At 38.1% G+C, this 16,136-nt stretch overlaps 2 protein-coding genes across 3 annotated transcripts in view; one reads left to right on the top strand and one right to left on the bottom strand.

Moving 5' to 3' along the window:
* grb2b (growth factor receptor-bound protein 2b) overlaps positions 1-5,941 on the bottom strand; it is a 46,096-nt gene extending 40,155 nt beyond the window's left edge. Inside the window, exons 1-3 of one of the 2 annotated variants that reach the window (XM_048162634.1) lie at positions 5,728-5,941; positions 4,507-4,594; positions 4,271-4,421 (exon numbers count right to left, since the gene is read on the bottom strand). In XM_048162634.1, the coding sequence (XP_048018591.1) occupies positions 4,271-4,348 (78 nt within the window). In that variant the 5' untranslated portion in view covers positions 4,349-4,421; positions 4,507-4,594; positions 5,728-5,941. Of the gene's footprint in view, positions 1-4,270; positions 4,595-5,727 lie in introns of both variants that reach the window. The other variant, XM_048162551.1, reaches the window with a different exon arrangement.
* A 3,260-nt stretch (positions 5,942-9,201) lies between these two features.
* Positions 9,202-14,914, top strand: mchr1b (melanin-concentrating hormone receptor 1b). Its single transcript, XM_048162452.1, is given in 4 exon segments — positions 9,202-10,202; positions 11,157-11,232; positions 12,165-12,635; positions 12,638-14,914. Coding segments are annotated over 3 exon segments (1,083 nt in total). The 5' UTR covers positions 9,202-10,202; positions 11,157-11,162; the 3' UTR covers positions 13,180-14,914.
* Positions 14,915-16,136: the final 1,222 nt, after the last annotated feature.

Here is a 16,136-nt window from a genome sequence, read left to right as displayed (position 1 = left end):
TGATATCAGCCAGACTGATGAATTGGCTGAGGTTTGGCTATTTTGAGATTATCAGGCAGTTTCAAAATCTACTGACATCCTTGTTAATGAATAAAGTTTTAATACACATCACATTTCTGTGGCTTAATATTGTATTAGAATAAATGTGCTTACATTTGACTATTTTGTATTTCTCATTTATTGTAATTAACGTGCATTATTTATCAGACACTCTGCTCTCATGATATCAATATCAGCCTTTGGCAAACCCATATAGATTGAGCACTAAAAGAGTCATAAAACAACATCATAAGGTGAACTACACTTACGTGAAGCTCATTGGGCTATTGCATCAGAAAAGAAACCCAGACAAAATGACTTGAGCATGTTCACCACTGAAACCTCAGTCTGTGACGATTTAAGGTACAGTAATAAGGGTCAGTCTAGATCTACGCACCAAGAGATAACCTGCGGGTTTTCAACATAACCACCATTTTCTGCCATGTCGATGTTATACTAGATCTACATGAGAGGATGACGAGCTCAAAGATAAGGAAGTCGAGAAGTTCTTTAAAAAAAAAGAAAAAAAAAAAAGATGTGAACTGCACATGTACCATTGGCCATTAAGAGGTACTTAAGTTGGAGCCACTTTGCTTAAGCACACAGAAATCTAAGGCTACATAGCAAATGCACTAAAACCCACTCAGAAGACCTTAGCAGCTGCAAAGCATCACCGTGACAACCACCAAGAACACCGTTGCATTGTGGTGGTGACTTTTGCATATGCAAACACCACTAACATTTTCATCACAAAATGTAAATCTAGTATAAAATAAAATGATGACAGCAGACAATAAATATACCCGCTCTCTCTTCTGGATATTTTATCACCCTTGCTGACTTGTGGTCTATTTTTTGCACACTCTAAAGAATCACTTCCTCATCAAATCACAGAAAAAAAAACAAGAAAGCATTCACAAATATGCACAATAGTGACCACCAAATCCACATGGGGGTGGGGGGGGGGGGGTGATCTCCCCTTTTTTTCTTATATCAGACTGCAGAAATGCTGGAGGAATTGTGGGAAGTGGGTAGATTTGGAGCCAGTCAGTGCTCTAAACTCATGACCTTTGCAATGATAAAGTAAGTAACTTGATGTTTGTGCACAATGTTACACCAAACTGCTATGGTTGTTGGGGTAGTGTGAACTAGCCTATAAACACGCCAATAAAACTTGTCAGACAGATCCAGAACATTCGAACGCACAGGGCCGAAAACTTATCTTGCAGTTTGCTGATGAGATTAAGCAAACTTTGTTTTTACAGACATCGTTGCGTCATTGTGACTGATGCAAAAAAGAAGAAGTACTCATACCACTCATATTTTTTGTGTTCCAAAGAAAGAAGAAAGTCATACAGGTTTGGGATGGAATAAGGGCTTGTAGATATACACAATATTAATTTATAGGTGAATGCCTGCTTGTGTAGATGGTTCTCCTACTTGCATATAAGGTAGAGGCGTAGAGCCCTATGATATCCGTGATGCAGAAAACCGCAGAATCCAGTCATAATAACAGAATTTACTGTATAAAACGGAATGTCAACGAATGTGTAAAATTTGATGAATAAATAAGAAGTCAGTACACTTAAATCAAATCACGATATAGACTAGAGTCTGTGAATATTAAACCGCAAAAAAAAGACTACTTAAATATAAATTCTGCATGTGTGTCTCTGTGTGAATTAATTGCTGCAGATGTGCGGTTTCATTTACCACGTGACGCTCGTGGTGTTTTCAGCCTCTGCCGCCTCACTATAAGAAGACATGAATGCATGAACTTCATCTTCAGAGCCACTCTGAAAGTCACTTCATGAGCATTTTAACGTATCGTCATATCATGAACACACAGAAACTCAAAGGTCTTCACGGCAACCCGTCAAAATAAAGGTTTGATTAACTTAAAGAAATTGTGACAGAAATATATTACTGTTGTACAGTAGAATTGAGCTACGTCTCAATGGAATAATAATAACACTAATAACAATAATTTATTATGAAAACTATTTTTTAAAGGAATAATCACAATTTCTCTTCCATGTTTTAATTTTAAACCAAAGTTGTGCAGCACTTTGTTTGACAACAAAAAGTTTGATTAATGTCATATGATTAAAAGATAAATTAAATTAATGTTTTATGCCTTCATTTGATTGCCAGAAAAATTTAAACAGAATTTCTGGAAAAAAAAAAAACTTTTCATAGAAAACTAAATTTTGTTGTTTTATTAAATTCAATTATTTAGATGTGATTTGATTATTAAATTTTAATTAAACCAGTAAAATGAAATCCAGAAAACTTAAAACAGAAAACACAGAATTTAATAAAAATAAACAGACTTTACGAAAAAAAAAAAAAAAAAAAAAAATTCATAAGGCCCTAAAAAAAAAAAAAAAAAAAATGTAGTTTTTGTTAAACTTTTAATGAATTGTTGTTAAATTGTATAAGATTCAGGACTTCAATTAATTATACAAGCAATTCAAATGCGAAAAAAAAAAAAAAAAAAAAAAAAAGGAATCCAGAAATATTAAAACAGAAAAAACAGAACTTGTAAAAAAAAATAAAACGGATTTCATAGGGCCCTAATAAGGCATAAAAGGGACTAAATAAATCAGGTCTTTGCATGTAATCAAAATAAAGCATGCACGAGAACATTCATAATTGCTCGTTGAATTATCTCATTACTGCCCTGTTGTTCTGCATGCATTACCCAACAATATAATCTAAAATCGAGAAAAAAAGCCCAGAGGAACAATCCAATGCCATAATCCTGCCCAATGTCATCCGCTTTCTTCCTCACCACTCCAGGACGGGGTTCATTTAGTGACTCTGCCATCCCATCGCAAAGACAAAGACCTGAGGATAGTCTCGGGCAGTAATCATATCAAAAGAATGATGTTGTAGACGTGCTTATGACAGGCTTATACATGCATGATGCACGAACGATGCCCCCAAACTCAACCTGAAGGATTAGAATGATTGCGTTTAAATCTCAGAGCACTTGAGTACAAGCCCTTTCCTCCACACATCCGATATGTTGCAATCCAGCTCAAAGAGGGACGGCTTGAACTCTCCTTAGGGAGAGAGCGAAAGAACGCGGCTTTGCATAAGCTGGACAGCGACATACAGCTGTGAGGTCTGGCCGGATTAACAGATGCTGCGCTTGAGATTAACATTCAGACGCAAGAGGAAAGAGAAATGATGTGTTTGCGTAAACGGTCATTCTGAGAAGCTGCTGTTTTGATGGAAGAAACTATACTGATATCACAAAACAGATATTAGAAGAGAGGAAATAACGACCTTGAAACGCGCAGGAACTAGTCAATGAAATCAACAAATGTCTCTTTTTTGTTCATTCGTACCCACAAATGCTCTAAAATATCTACTTAGCTTCTCAGTTTCAACAATGTGGAAACTATATGGAAATATTACAAAGTCTGTGAACAGGACGTTAAGATTGCAAGCTGTAATGTCAGCAAAGGAACAGTAAAAGGAAAAGTTAATCATGAAGGAACTACAGTGAAGATGTTCAGCACAACAAATTTGATCCGAGTCTATATTATATATTACTATATATATTAAGAAGCGAACAAACGTTGGTCTATTGACACAAATAAGAGCCGCACAAAACGGCATGCTGAAGTTTAAACTTTTTTTCCCCCAAAATTGGGAGATAAAAAGTCACAATTACCCTTTAATTCGGAAACAAGCTTTCATTTGATTGGATAACAAATGTTATTTTATGTTTTATGTAATTTTATGTTACAAAGCTAAAATCAGACTATTCTGTTCTTTACTCTAATTTAAAAAAAAAAAAATTAAATGCTGATGCTATATTGTATTTCTTGTCATTATTTCTTGTCTGTTACTTAAATATAAAATGGCAATCAACCTATTTGCTTGTAAAATATCATCAAGTACAATCGCCCGTGAAAAAGCATAAGATTTTATGCATCTCAACTTAAGATTTTTTTTTTTTTATAGCACTTCCTTTTTTACAATATCAGAATCTACTTCATGTAAATGGAAAATCTTTCTGGCATGTGAACAGAAGATCAAACAATAAAATAAAACTAATCAATAACTAACAAACCAATTGACGTAGATCCAATATAACCTATAAGTGTTGTTTCACTAGTTAATTATTAATGAGACAATAACACACTTATACCATAACTACGTGCTCATGTGGATCTATATTAATAAACAATGACACACTAAAATAATCATGCCTTACCTTCAATACCTCCCCACGTTTAAAACTCAGCTCATCATCTGCAGTTGCTTTGAAATCATACTTGGCAATGGCCTCCATGATTCAGCCTGACGGACAGCTATGTGGTAAGGTACAAAGCAGTGGAAAAAGCCTCCTGATGCAGTTTATATCCCTGTTGTGGACCAGAGGACCAGACAATGAGATCTCAATAGCGATGGTGAGCACAGATCCAAGAAGACACAATGATGTCCACCTGCCTCTCTCTCTCTCTCGCTCTCTCTCTCAGCCTCAGCCCCGCGTCTCTCCCCGCGTCGCGATCCTCACATAAAGATCACGGCGAGAAACCTGTGAACAAATTACACTCTTTCAGAAAGTCCGATAAGGCTCGATAGTGTTGATCTAGTGTTCTAGATTGTTCAATGGGCCGCGCCCCACGATACAACTGGCATTAAAACGCAAACGCTCCCCATAAAGAGGAAGGAAACCCGTCTGCTTGACGTCTCAAGCGGCCAATTACGCCTCAAGCGGCGAATTACGCGCCGCAAGCAGAGCGGGCCGTCCAATCACATTAACGCGTCGAAGACGACTCGGCCAATCAACGCGCTAGAAGAGACGTCAACGCCCAGTTGGCGTCGCTCCGTCTGGTGTTCGACCAATAAACGCACAGCGTTGAAAAACGCAAGACTCGATAACGTCATAGCGCTATAGAACGTGCACAGAATAATATTCGTTAAACCTGTGAGCAAATATCAAGGATTGCGCAGACATAAATCAACGAGTAACACAGCTATGCAAACCAGCTGTAACGTATTAACGATATCAGATTTCTAGCGGAGAAAATTGCGTAAAAGACACCGGAAATGGAACCGCTTTAGATTGTATCTAATAAAGCATATATATGTCACTGTACATTTGAATCATATTGATATCCTGCACAGTACGTTACTGCGAATCAACAGGTAACGGTTGATAATGACGTGTTACTGCCTAACTGTATGAACGTTGAAACGTTTAGCATCATATAAGTTAATCACACAATGTTTACAACATTCAAATGAAATAAATATTAATTGTAAACTGCTATGATTGATATTGTTTACCATTATACATACATAAAGCTCACTTTTACTGTGTCTAAATATTATAGTCACGTTTTTAAAGTGTTGCTATGCAACTATGTATCGTCTAAATAATAATAGAAGAAACATCAATATTTTCAGTGCAGTTCCGAAGGCTCTAGTTCATATAAATCCCGTAAAGTAACTTAAAAACAACATAGGAGACTGAGTTTCTTTTGTCAACTTCTTGTCGACATGTCTAGAAGCATAAAAGCGATGATTTTTGGCTATAAATAATAGCGAATGTTGATAATGTATAGTAAAGCACACAGGCCTTATGGCCTTTGCTCATGTTAACGTGAAGAAGAAAAAAACACTGACGCTGGCAGTCAGAGAAAAACTGAAGTTTCATATACTCACTCTTGTAAACAACTGTAAGGGGCCAATACTCGCTCTCTCGTTTTAATGTACCAGGAATCCACTCCAGTTGGTCTTTAATCGTTGATGAGGTTGAGCTCTTGTACCTCGCCCGACTTGAAATGGTGAAAAATTGCTGTATTTTTCTGTTTATTTCCGTTTCCTCCTTGATACAGCATGTGCAGCTTCCGCCTGCCCCTAGTGGACGAGTTTACACAGTTTTATAATGATGTTCAATAGGCTGCAGCATTGCGCCATCTTCTGGTCAAATAGTGTTTTAATAAATACACTGATCAGACATAACATTTTGAGCACTGACAGGTGAAGTGAATGACATTATCTCTTCATCACGGCACCTGTTAGTGGGTGGGATATATTAGGCAGCAAGTGAACATTTTGTCCTCAAAATTGATGTGTTAGAAGCAGGAAAAATGGGCAAACGTAAGGATTTGAGCGAGTTTGACGAGGGCCAAATTGTGATGGCTAGACGACTGGGTCAGAGCATCTCCAAAACTGCAGCTCTTGTGGGGTGTTCCCGGTCTGCAGTGGTCAGTATCTATCAAAAGTGGTTCAAGGAAGGAACAGTGGTGAACCGGCGACAGGGTCATGGGCGGCCAAGGCTCATTGATGCACGTGGGGAGCGAAGGCTGGCCCGTGTGGTCCGATCCAACAGATGAGCTTCTGTAGCTCAAATTGCTCAATAAGTTAATGCTGGTTCTGATAGAAAGGTGTCAGAATACACAGTGAATCACAGTTTGTTGCATATATTCGGCTGCATAGCTGCAGACAGGTCAGGGTGCCCATGCTGACCCCTGTCCACCGCCGAAAGAGCCAACAGTGGGCACGTGAGCATCAGAACTGGACCACGGAGCAATGGAAGAAGGCCTGGTCTGATGAATCACGTTTTTTTATTTAACATCACATGGATGGTCGGGTGTGTGTGGTAAGACAAGCCGGCAGAGGCAGTATGATGCTTTGGGCAATGTTCTGCTGGAAAACCTTGGGTCCTGCCATCCATGTGGATGTTACTTTGACACGTACCACCTACCTAAGCATTGTTGCAGACCATGTACACCCTTTCATGGAAACGGTATTCCCTGGCTCTTTCAGCAGGATAATGGACCCTGCCACAAAGCCAAAATGGTTCAGGAATGGTTTGAGGAGCACAACAGCGAGTTTGAGGTGTTGACTTGGCCTCCAAATTCACTCAATCCAGTCGAGCATCTGTGGGATGTGCTGAACAAACAAGTCTGATCCATGGAGGCTCCACCTCGCAACTTACAGGACTTAAAGGATCTGCTGCTAACATCTTGGTGCAGATACCACAGCACACCTTCAGGGGTCTAGAGGAGTCCATACCTCGACGGGTCAGGGCTGTTTTGGCAGCAAAAGTGGAACCAACACAATATTAGGAAGGTGGTTATAATGTTATGCCTGATCAGGAGTGCCTGACAGTCTGGATAGTGGATGCTCAGAACATTGCTTTTTACCACATGGCTTGAAACTGCATTATCTGATTCACTTTCAGGATCAAATAGTGTATTATGTAATATGTCAGTTCTGTTGTCTACACCTGTCACTACAGCACATTTCTACATTTTGTATCTATTATGTGACAAAATTGAGTTGATTTTAATCTGATTCTATAAAGCAAGCATTGCCCCATTAATTCAGTTTAATTGGTGCTTGACTTTAAAATCAGACCACCTGAGGAAAAGAACCACTGCATGTGGTCCACCTGCACATTCATTACCCCTCTGTCTTACCCTGCATCTCAATCAGCTCCCTAGTTCAGTAGTCAGGGCACTGGCCACATTCATTTACACGGTATACTGATACACGACCTAGGGAGCTGATTGAGATGCAGGGTTAGTCTTTACAAAGAGGAAATACTTTAGAATATAAATTATTGAGGGCTTAAAATAAATTAATGTATTTTGAAACATAGCCCACTTTAGCACATAAGGAGATATAAGAGCTTGCATTATTTTTCACAACTGTCTGTATATCTAATAATAGGCCTATCCAGAATTACCTTCTCTCTCTCACACACACACACACACACACACACACACACACACACACACACACACACACACACACACACACACACACACACACACACACCCACAAATACAAATAATATTCAGCTACATTGGATATTCAAGACCAAAATTATGATTAATACTGGCAGTGTGGAATATGTCTGTGTGAAGCAGCAGGTTAAAGCATTTACACTTATATGATATGACATTCGGATTGGAATATTCTTGTAAACATGTACCCAGCTGACAAAAAATGTTATTTCTGAATGTTCCCTGAACACTCAAAACCTCCAGTTTTTCTTAAATGTTTTAAAAACTTTTTTTTGTGGAAATGCAAATGTTAAGGAAACATTTCATTATATTTTCCATAAAAAAATATGTGCTCCCTATCTACATGCCTTACTATTCTCATATCATATATAACTGTGATGTTCTACAAAACAACAAGCTTTAAAACTTGTATTACTTACTGCTGAAAAAGAGATCATTTACAGTGAAATCTGTTTTCTTTCAGGTAGTGTAAGCTTCACTGTAAATACTTCTACATCACTCTTATCAATGTAGCCTATTGCAACAAAAACGTATCTTGACTTTATAGTGGTTATTTTGGGAAAAACAGTAGGGGGGAGGGCGGTTTACCCCAAGGGACCGTTTTCCCCCACTCTACCCTACTTGTTTCAGAGAACATTCAAAATTAACGTTCCTAAAATAATTTGCAGCATGAAAAATTATATTTTCAACAGTCATGTGGGGTAAACCGCCCCTTCCCATCATCATAATTACTGTAGTTACTCTGTTCTGAACATAGAGGCAATGACATAAGTAATAAACAAAGTATGAAAAATGTCCAGACTTTTCATGTGATTAGATTTTTAACAAAAATTAAAGCTGCTGTCCCCGATTTTTGGCCCTCTAGCGGTTAATAAACAGAACTGCACGCGTCTTGCGGAGGAACATTGTAGTCGGAGCTACTTTTCTCCATGTATGTCTATGGCGAGTCACGCAGTTACTGTGATACTCTGCGGCGGGTCCTACCAGTCCGGTCTGAAATAGTCCGAATATAAACACTTATTATAAGTGTACCATAATGATTCAGGATAAGACAAAACACAGTATGGAAAATGGATTCATGTTGTATATTCTCATTATATAATTTTTTGTACATTTTTAACACAAAAAAGTGTAAATTTGTAAAAAAGTTTAAATTTGTAGGCTCAAGGGGGGCGTTTTGCCCCAGGTGGGTTAAAATGTCCCAAGTCTGACAAAGCAAGTTGCTTTATACATTTACAGCAAAAGTACAGGTAATTTTAGCTTAAAATTAAAAATAATCAATAATTGTGATTTACAAAATTATAATATCTTATTTGAAAAATAGCCTACTATTAGCTTATGCTAACTGGCTAATGTTACCTGATGCTAACTTGAGGTAATTTTTAAATATCCAAATATTTTTCAACCAAATAGATTAAATTTGATTAAAAACAAAGGATTTGAAAATTATGATAGGACACATTTAACTTTTGTTTCACAGAATAAAATGACAGTCCTGGGCGGGCGTTTTCACCCCAAACATTTATAAATGTTAGATGAACGTCCAACTAAAACGTTTCAGAAAAAAAACGTTGTATAAACAAAGGTTTTTTTGTGCTAATATGTTGAGAACATTATGCTATTAAAGATACGTTTGAACAAACGTTCTATTAACGTTACCAAGAACGTCTGTTCATAACTTTGAGACAACCTTTTCCAGAAGCTAAAGTTAGCTAAAGTTGCTTAGGCTAACCTAGGCTATATAAATACGATTGGTTGCTGTTCCTTTTTGCATAAATTATCTGCATCAATATGTGCACTTCACGCGTAGGCTGATCCCCTCCAGGTTTCATTAGCAAGACAACATTTAATCCTACATTCGCAAACATGTTTCCACTTTGTAGACACTTCAAACCCCTCTGATTAAACCGCTCACTAATTATAAAGGCAGTCCCAGACATGCAAACATTATGCAGTGGAAATGACATCCCAAATGGGATTAGTTGCTGTAAATAAACGTGATTAAGGTAGTTCAGACACCAGTTATGTGCAGTTTCCCGGTGGTTCTGTACCGAAAGTGCCCATCTGGATGATGATGTTCGTCGCGTCAGCAGCATCAGGCAGCAAATCAGACGCTACATCGAGCTCAACACACAACTCCTTTTCAGCAAGGCTCATTTTTCCAGATGTCCTGTGCATCAGGACTGAATGAGAGCGTTAACATCATACGAGGCACATTTCGATCGGACAATGAGTCAGTGAAGTGTGCACTAGTGAACTGGAGACATATTGGCGATGTTGGAGCTTCAGTTCGTGTAGAGAGAGCGCTTGAGGAGCTGTCAACTAGTGGAATGCTTTTTTAAAGAGAAATAAAGGCAAACCCCTGGAGATACTCAGATAAAGGTAGGTTCATGCAAATTAGATTACAGTTGACGCCTAATTGTTTTACACTAACAAAAAGTACCAAAAAATGTTTGTGGACAGGCATCATGTCAATAACACATTGACATTTTATAATATTCAATGATGAATGCATCATGTTTTTTGCCTTGGAGTGCAATGTAAATACTATAGAAGCCTATATTGATATTGTAAGGGTTGCCTATTAATGATAAGAAACAGAAAAAAGGGAATTATACATTTCATATACAAAGACACATTAAAATAAATTAATGAGTGTGAGAAAAACAGTAAGCGTGTAAAGGTGTGTTGTTTCTAAAATTACATAATTTGCTTTTAATATTATCCCATAATCCTGATATATATATATAATTTTTCTTATTTCTTACTGCGGTGTTTACAGAGTACACAAATCTGATTTCATGAATCTCAGGATTAAAAAATTATTATACTGAATTTATTAAATAATAAAATTAAATTTAGTAAATTTTTGAAAATAATTCATTTCATTAATAAAGTAATTACATTTATAAACTCTGACAGCCCTAACAATCTTTGTATAAATACATCACTATTGTCATAAAGAGACAACAAGGCAACCACAAGCATAATCCGAAAACAAACTCCATTTACAATCCTGGAAAAAAGCCTGACAGGTTGGGACAAAACCATAAAATAATTGCTTTGTTTGGAGTTCACGGTGTGCAGATTTGACTGTTTCCAAAACAATATGTGTTGAATGTAAGTGTTTAAGTGTGTAAGACTGTCTGGAATTACAGTAGCTTCTACAGTCAGATATTCTATAGTGACAAAGACCACTAATAATTAATTTACTTAACAGTAAGTTTAGCATTTATTCTCATATGTCAATTAAAAATGTTTTGAAACATTCATATCTCATATGACAGTAGGAGCCTGTTGTTAATAACATCTGTGCATTTGTATTTCATGATCAAGTTTGTGATGGATTTCAACGTGACCCGCACTGACAATTCCAGTGATGAGCTTAATTCATCTCAACATTTAAATGGAGGTAAAAACACTATAAAAATGTTTTCAAGCAACCTAAATGTGTGTCATGTGGCATATTAACAGGCTTTATTCAGGTCAAACATATTATTTATTTGACTACATTAGGTTTGACAATCAGAAGTAATTTTAAGGGTAAAGTATTGATCTTAGTTTTTTTGTGTGTTTTTTTTTTGTTAATTAGATTAATTTGTGGTTCTCCGCTTGTGTCTAGCTCATGACTCACAGGGATAATGGCACGGATAATGTTCAGTCATTACCACAGAACAAACCCAGACATGATGTTTATTGTGTGATAATGACCGGCTGACTGTACAATACCCCTGCTTATTATATGGCTACTTGCAACATAAATTAATACACAGACATGAAATACTGAAAGAATATTGTTGTTAATATTGAAAAACTGTAGAATTTAGTTTATTGATTTGAAAATATAGAGACCATAGATTGTCATAGCGCACATGACACATGAAAATAGCACAGTTATGTAATAAATAAATAAATAACAGTTACCAGGGACAACAGTCAAATGCAAAATTTAATGGTCAAAAGTCAAAAGATTTTATATATTGTTCAACATTTTAAGGTTGGTAAGAATTTTTGCTCACCAAGACTACATTTATTTGATCAAAAATAAAGTAAAAACAGAAATATGGTAAAATATTAATACAATTTAAAATAAGTTTCCTATTTTAAAATGTAATTTATTCCTGTGATGTCAAAGCTGAATTTTCATCACCATTACTCCACTCAGTGTCACATTTCTTATGATTATTATCAATATTGAAAACATTTGTTCAAAAGAACAGAATTTATTTGAAATTGAAATCTTGAAATCCGATCTTACTGACCCCAAACTTTTGAACGGTACTTGTTTAACTTGAAACCTACTTAAAACTAAAAACACTAAAGTTTCTCTTTTGTTTCCTGCAGACATTGACGAACAGTATCACAATGTTCTCATGCCTAGCGTTTATGGCGTCATCTGCTTCGTCGGCATTATAGGCAACTGCATCGTCATCTACACCATCGTCAAAAAGACAAAGTTCAGGGCGCAACAGACGGTGCCTGACATCTTCATCTTCAGTCTTTCCATTGCAGATCTTCTGTTTCTCCTAGGCATGCCGTTCCTCATTCACCAGCTGGTGGGAAACGGTTCCTGGTGTTTCGGTGCCACCATGTGCACCGTTATCACAGCGCTGGACTCCAACAGCCAGATTGTGAGCACCTACATTTTAACAGTCATGACTTTGGATCGATACTTGGCAACAGTTCATCCCATCCGCTTCAACCACATTCGCACTCCATGCGTGGCCGTGGCGGTCGTCGGCCTGGTGTGGATCCTCTCGCTGCTGTCCATCACGCCGGTGTGGATGTACGCCGGCCTCATGCCCCTGCGAGACGGTTCGTTGGATGTGCTCTGCTCCTCCCCAATCCGGCTACAGACACCTATTGGTTTACTCTCTACCAGTTCGTGCTGGCGTTCGCTTTGCCTTTGGTGATCATTTGCGTGGTGTTTTTCAAGATCCTCCAGAACATGGCGGCCACGGTCGCCCCGCTTCCCCAGCACAGCCTTCGCGTGCGCACTAGAAAGGTCACTCGGATGGCCGTCGCCATATGCCTGGCATTCTTTATTTGTTGGGCACCTCATTACATCTTGCAACTGGCACATCTGAGCGTGCAGCGGCCCAGTTACGCCTTCCTCTACGCCTATAACATCGCCATCAGCATGGGCTACGCCAACAGTTGCATTAACCCGCTTCTCTACATCATGCTCAGTGAGACCTTCAAAAGACAATTCATCGTAGCCATCCGTCCAGTGCACAAAGACTTCCGGGCTGATCCGGGAACGGCCGACGGGAGCGTCAGTCTACGTTTGGCCCCTGACGGAGCGCAGCAGTCCCAGTCCTCCCGGGAGCTGTTGCCGGTTACCGTGGCTGTCCATTGAAACTATTATCTCACCAGGAAACCCCTGGGAAACTGCACCGAGTCACGCTGAAGACATTTTTTTGTGTGTGTGTCTATAATGAGCATGTAGCTGAAAAGAAGTCTTTAAAGTGTTTTGCAGAATTGGATCTGTGATGTTGCACATTTTCCTTGTCATATTCCTGTGCAGTGAAAGAGATATGATATACTGTATATACACAACTCAATTATAGCAACACTTTTACATCACAGTGATTTACTGCCTTGCAGTGGCTTTTACAATCATTTGTTTTCTGTAAAATAGGGCTTTACAGGGTTGGTATGATATGCAGTGGAGATCAAAATTAGAGAATAACCGTCAATTTCCTCAATTTCAAGTTCAATGCTTAGTCCTATTTGAAGTTATACTAACAGGAGTTGAAGGACCCTTTTTTTAAAACATATTTCATAAGTTAAATATATTCTGATATACACAACTTTTATACTGGTTCACCCAAAAATGAAAATTCTGTCATTAATTACTCACCCTCATGTCGTTCCAACATGTAAGATAAATGAAGATATTTTTGATTAAATCTGAGAGCTTTCTGTCCCTCCATTGGCAGCCTATGCAACTACCACTTTCAAACCCCAGAAAGGTAGTAAAGACTAATCCATGGGACTTATTTTTTGTCTTTGCAAAAAAAAAACATAATATACCACTTTATTTACAAAATATTAATCTCCAACATGCGTTCGAGAGCACCACAATGAATAACTTTTTTGGTCTGGTTCTCAAGGGAGCACCTGGTGATGTTGCTTGGTATTCACACTTTACGCGATACACTTATCCTAAAAGCTGTCCTCATCACTTTCCTCCTGACTGCTCTCCTCACTATCTTCTTTTCTCTCAAACATTGTAGATGATGATAATAATGATTTTTTTTTTACTAACATTAATGACACAGACAACAGCAAGAATATTCGGCTGCTGTCACTTTAAAAAGGAAAGCACACATCCGGACACATATTCTTCCTCAACTGTTCACTTATGACATAACAGAGAGAATGCTTGCTGAGACAGGTATTTTGACATAATTTTGTGTGTATGTGTCCGTTTAAGCGCAAGTAAGCGGTGTTCGAGCGCTGTCTGACTCTCTCACTCTGCGCACAGATAACAGTTTGCGAGTCCCGATTTTCGCGTCGTCTTCCGCTTTTAAAATCATTTGAACGTGTTAATTGGTGAGACAAAACATGTCCAAATGATATACTTTCACTATATGATGGTTAAATTTAGCAGTTAATCCGCGAATCACCGAACCGTTGGACCTTATCCATACGGATCACGGATTAACCGCGATCCGTTGCACACTTAATAATTAAAGAACACACTTATCATCATGATTGCTATCTGACCAGAGATGGAGAAAAATCCTACTCCAGTAAGTAAATGTGTCCCTGTGAACCGGTCCTCAAAAATGTTGGTACTCAAAAGCGCTTCCCTCCATGTTTTCTGGTGCGCATTGTTTATTTTTTCACTGCGCATACCGTACCACTTATGTGCACCCCTGACAATGACACATGCGCGTTTATGTTGATGTGAGAGCAGATGTTGTTGCGCGAACGTGCTTTGGAGATTCATATTTTGTAAATAAAGTGGTAATTATGTGTTTTTTCGTGCAAACAAAGCACTCGTGTCACTTCATAAAATTGAGTTTACACCATTGGAGTAACATGGGAGTACTTTAATGATGTCTTTACTACCTTTCTGGGGCTTGAAAGTGGTAGTTGCATAGGATGTCAAAGGAGGGACAGAAACCTCTCAGATTTCTATTAAGAGCTTCATTTATTCATTCTTCATTCTTAGAGTTTTGGAACGGCATGTGGGTGAGTAATTAATGACAGAATTTTCATTTTTTCGTGAACTAACCTTTTAAATGAGACGTCTGGAAAAAATAAATCAAAATCAGAGAACACTTTCAGATGCCTCCCAGTTATTGTTATTAATCTGGCACATGGTGCTAATCTCCTTAATTATCTGACAAATCCTATTTAACTCGCAGCATTCCTGTTAGGATAAGTTTCCAATTTTCTCTGACTTTGCAAGATGACGAGTCTCTCTAAGGTGACTGAAACCCTGATGAAGGCCTAACAGATGACTCATTGCAAGAGAAATTGGTCATGCCTAATCTGTGATTTATAGAAGCAGCTTTATAATGACACTAATTCATTCAAGTCCACGTAAGACAGATGCATAAGAGGACAGGATAATGCAAAGACTCTTAATTTGGAATCGGTTCAACACTGCAACTGGAATTGCTCGCCAGTAAAACTCTGAACAGGGTAAGGATTTGTCTTGGCATACAGTGCCTTGCCGTATAAGAGAATTCGGACTGAAAGTCTAAATGCAAGGCTAACCTTTTCTGATGAGTTGTGTGGTCAAAGGAGAACAGGCCCAAAGTTTAATTCATTTGAGTCAGATAGGAAACGTTATGTTCGGCTGAGGAAAGTGTGAGTGAGTAAAGAATTCATGTAAAGGTGGAGGAGGAATGGTTTAGGTGATGTTTTTTTTTTGCAGCAGGAGTTGGGCCTTTTATACAGCTACATGGCAGGGCGAATGCAAATTTTTATCAGAGCCTCCATCAGCAACATGCGGTTCCTTCTCTGCGAGAATCTCCCAGCCCGCAATTTTTATGCAAGACAATGCTCCCTGTCACAGTGCAAAACAATAAAGCAGTTTCTTGAAGCTAAGAACATTGAAATAATGAAATGGCCAGTCCAGTGTGGCCAAACCCAATTGAAAATCTCTGGAAAATCCTCAGTGACAAAGTTATGACTCAGAAACCCATACTGTGAAAGAGACTGGAAGAAGGACAAGGAGAGCAGTGTGAGAAATGTGTGATGTCCTGCGGCTGCAGATGTGCTGAAGTCATTCAAAGCAAGGGCTTCTACACTTCCTACTGATTTTTGACATTTATATATATATATATATATATTGTT

The sequence above is a fragment of the Megalobrama amblycephala genome, linkage group LG1 (assembly GCF_018812025.1).
Source record: "Megalobrama amblycephala isolate DHTTF-2021 linkage group LG1, ASM1881202v1, whole genome shotgun sequence".
In the NCBI taxonomy this organism is placed as follows: Eukaryota; Metazoa; Chordata; class Actinopteri; order Cypriniformes; family Xenocyprididae; genus Megalobrama; species Megalobrama amblycephala.
Note: the sequence above shows the minus strand (reverse complement) of the source record. Positions and strands in the feature narration are given on the sequence as shown.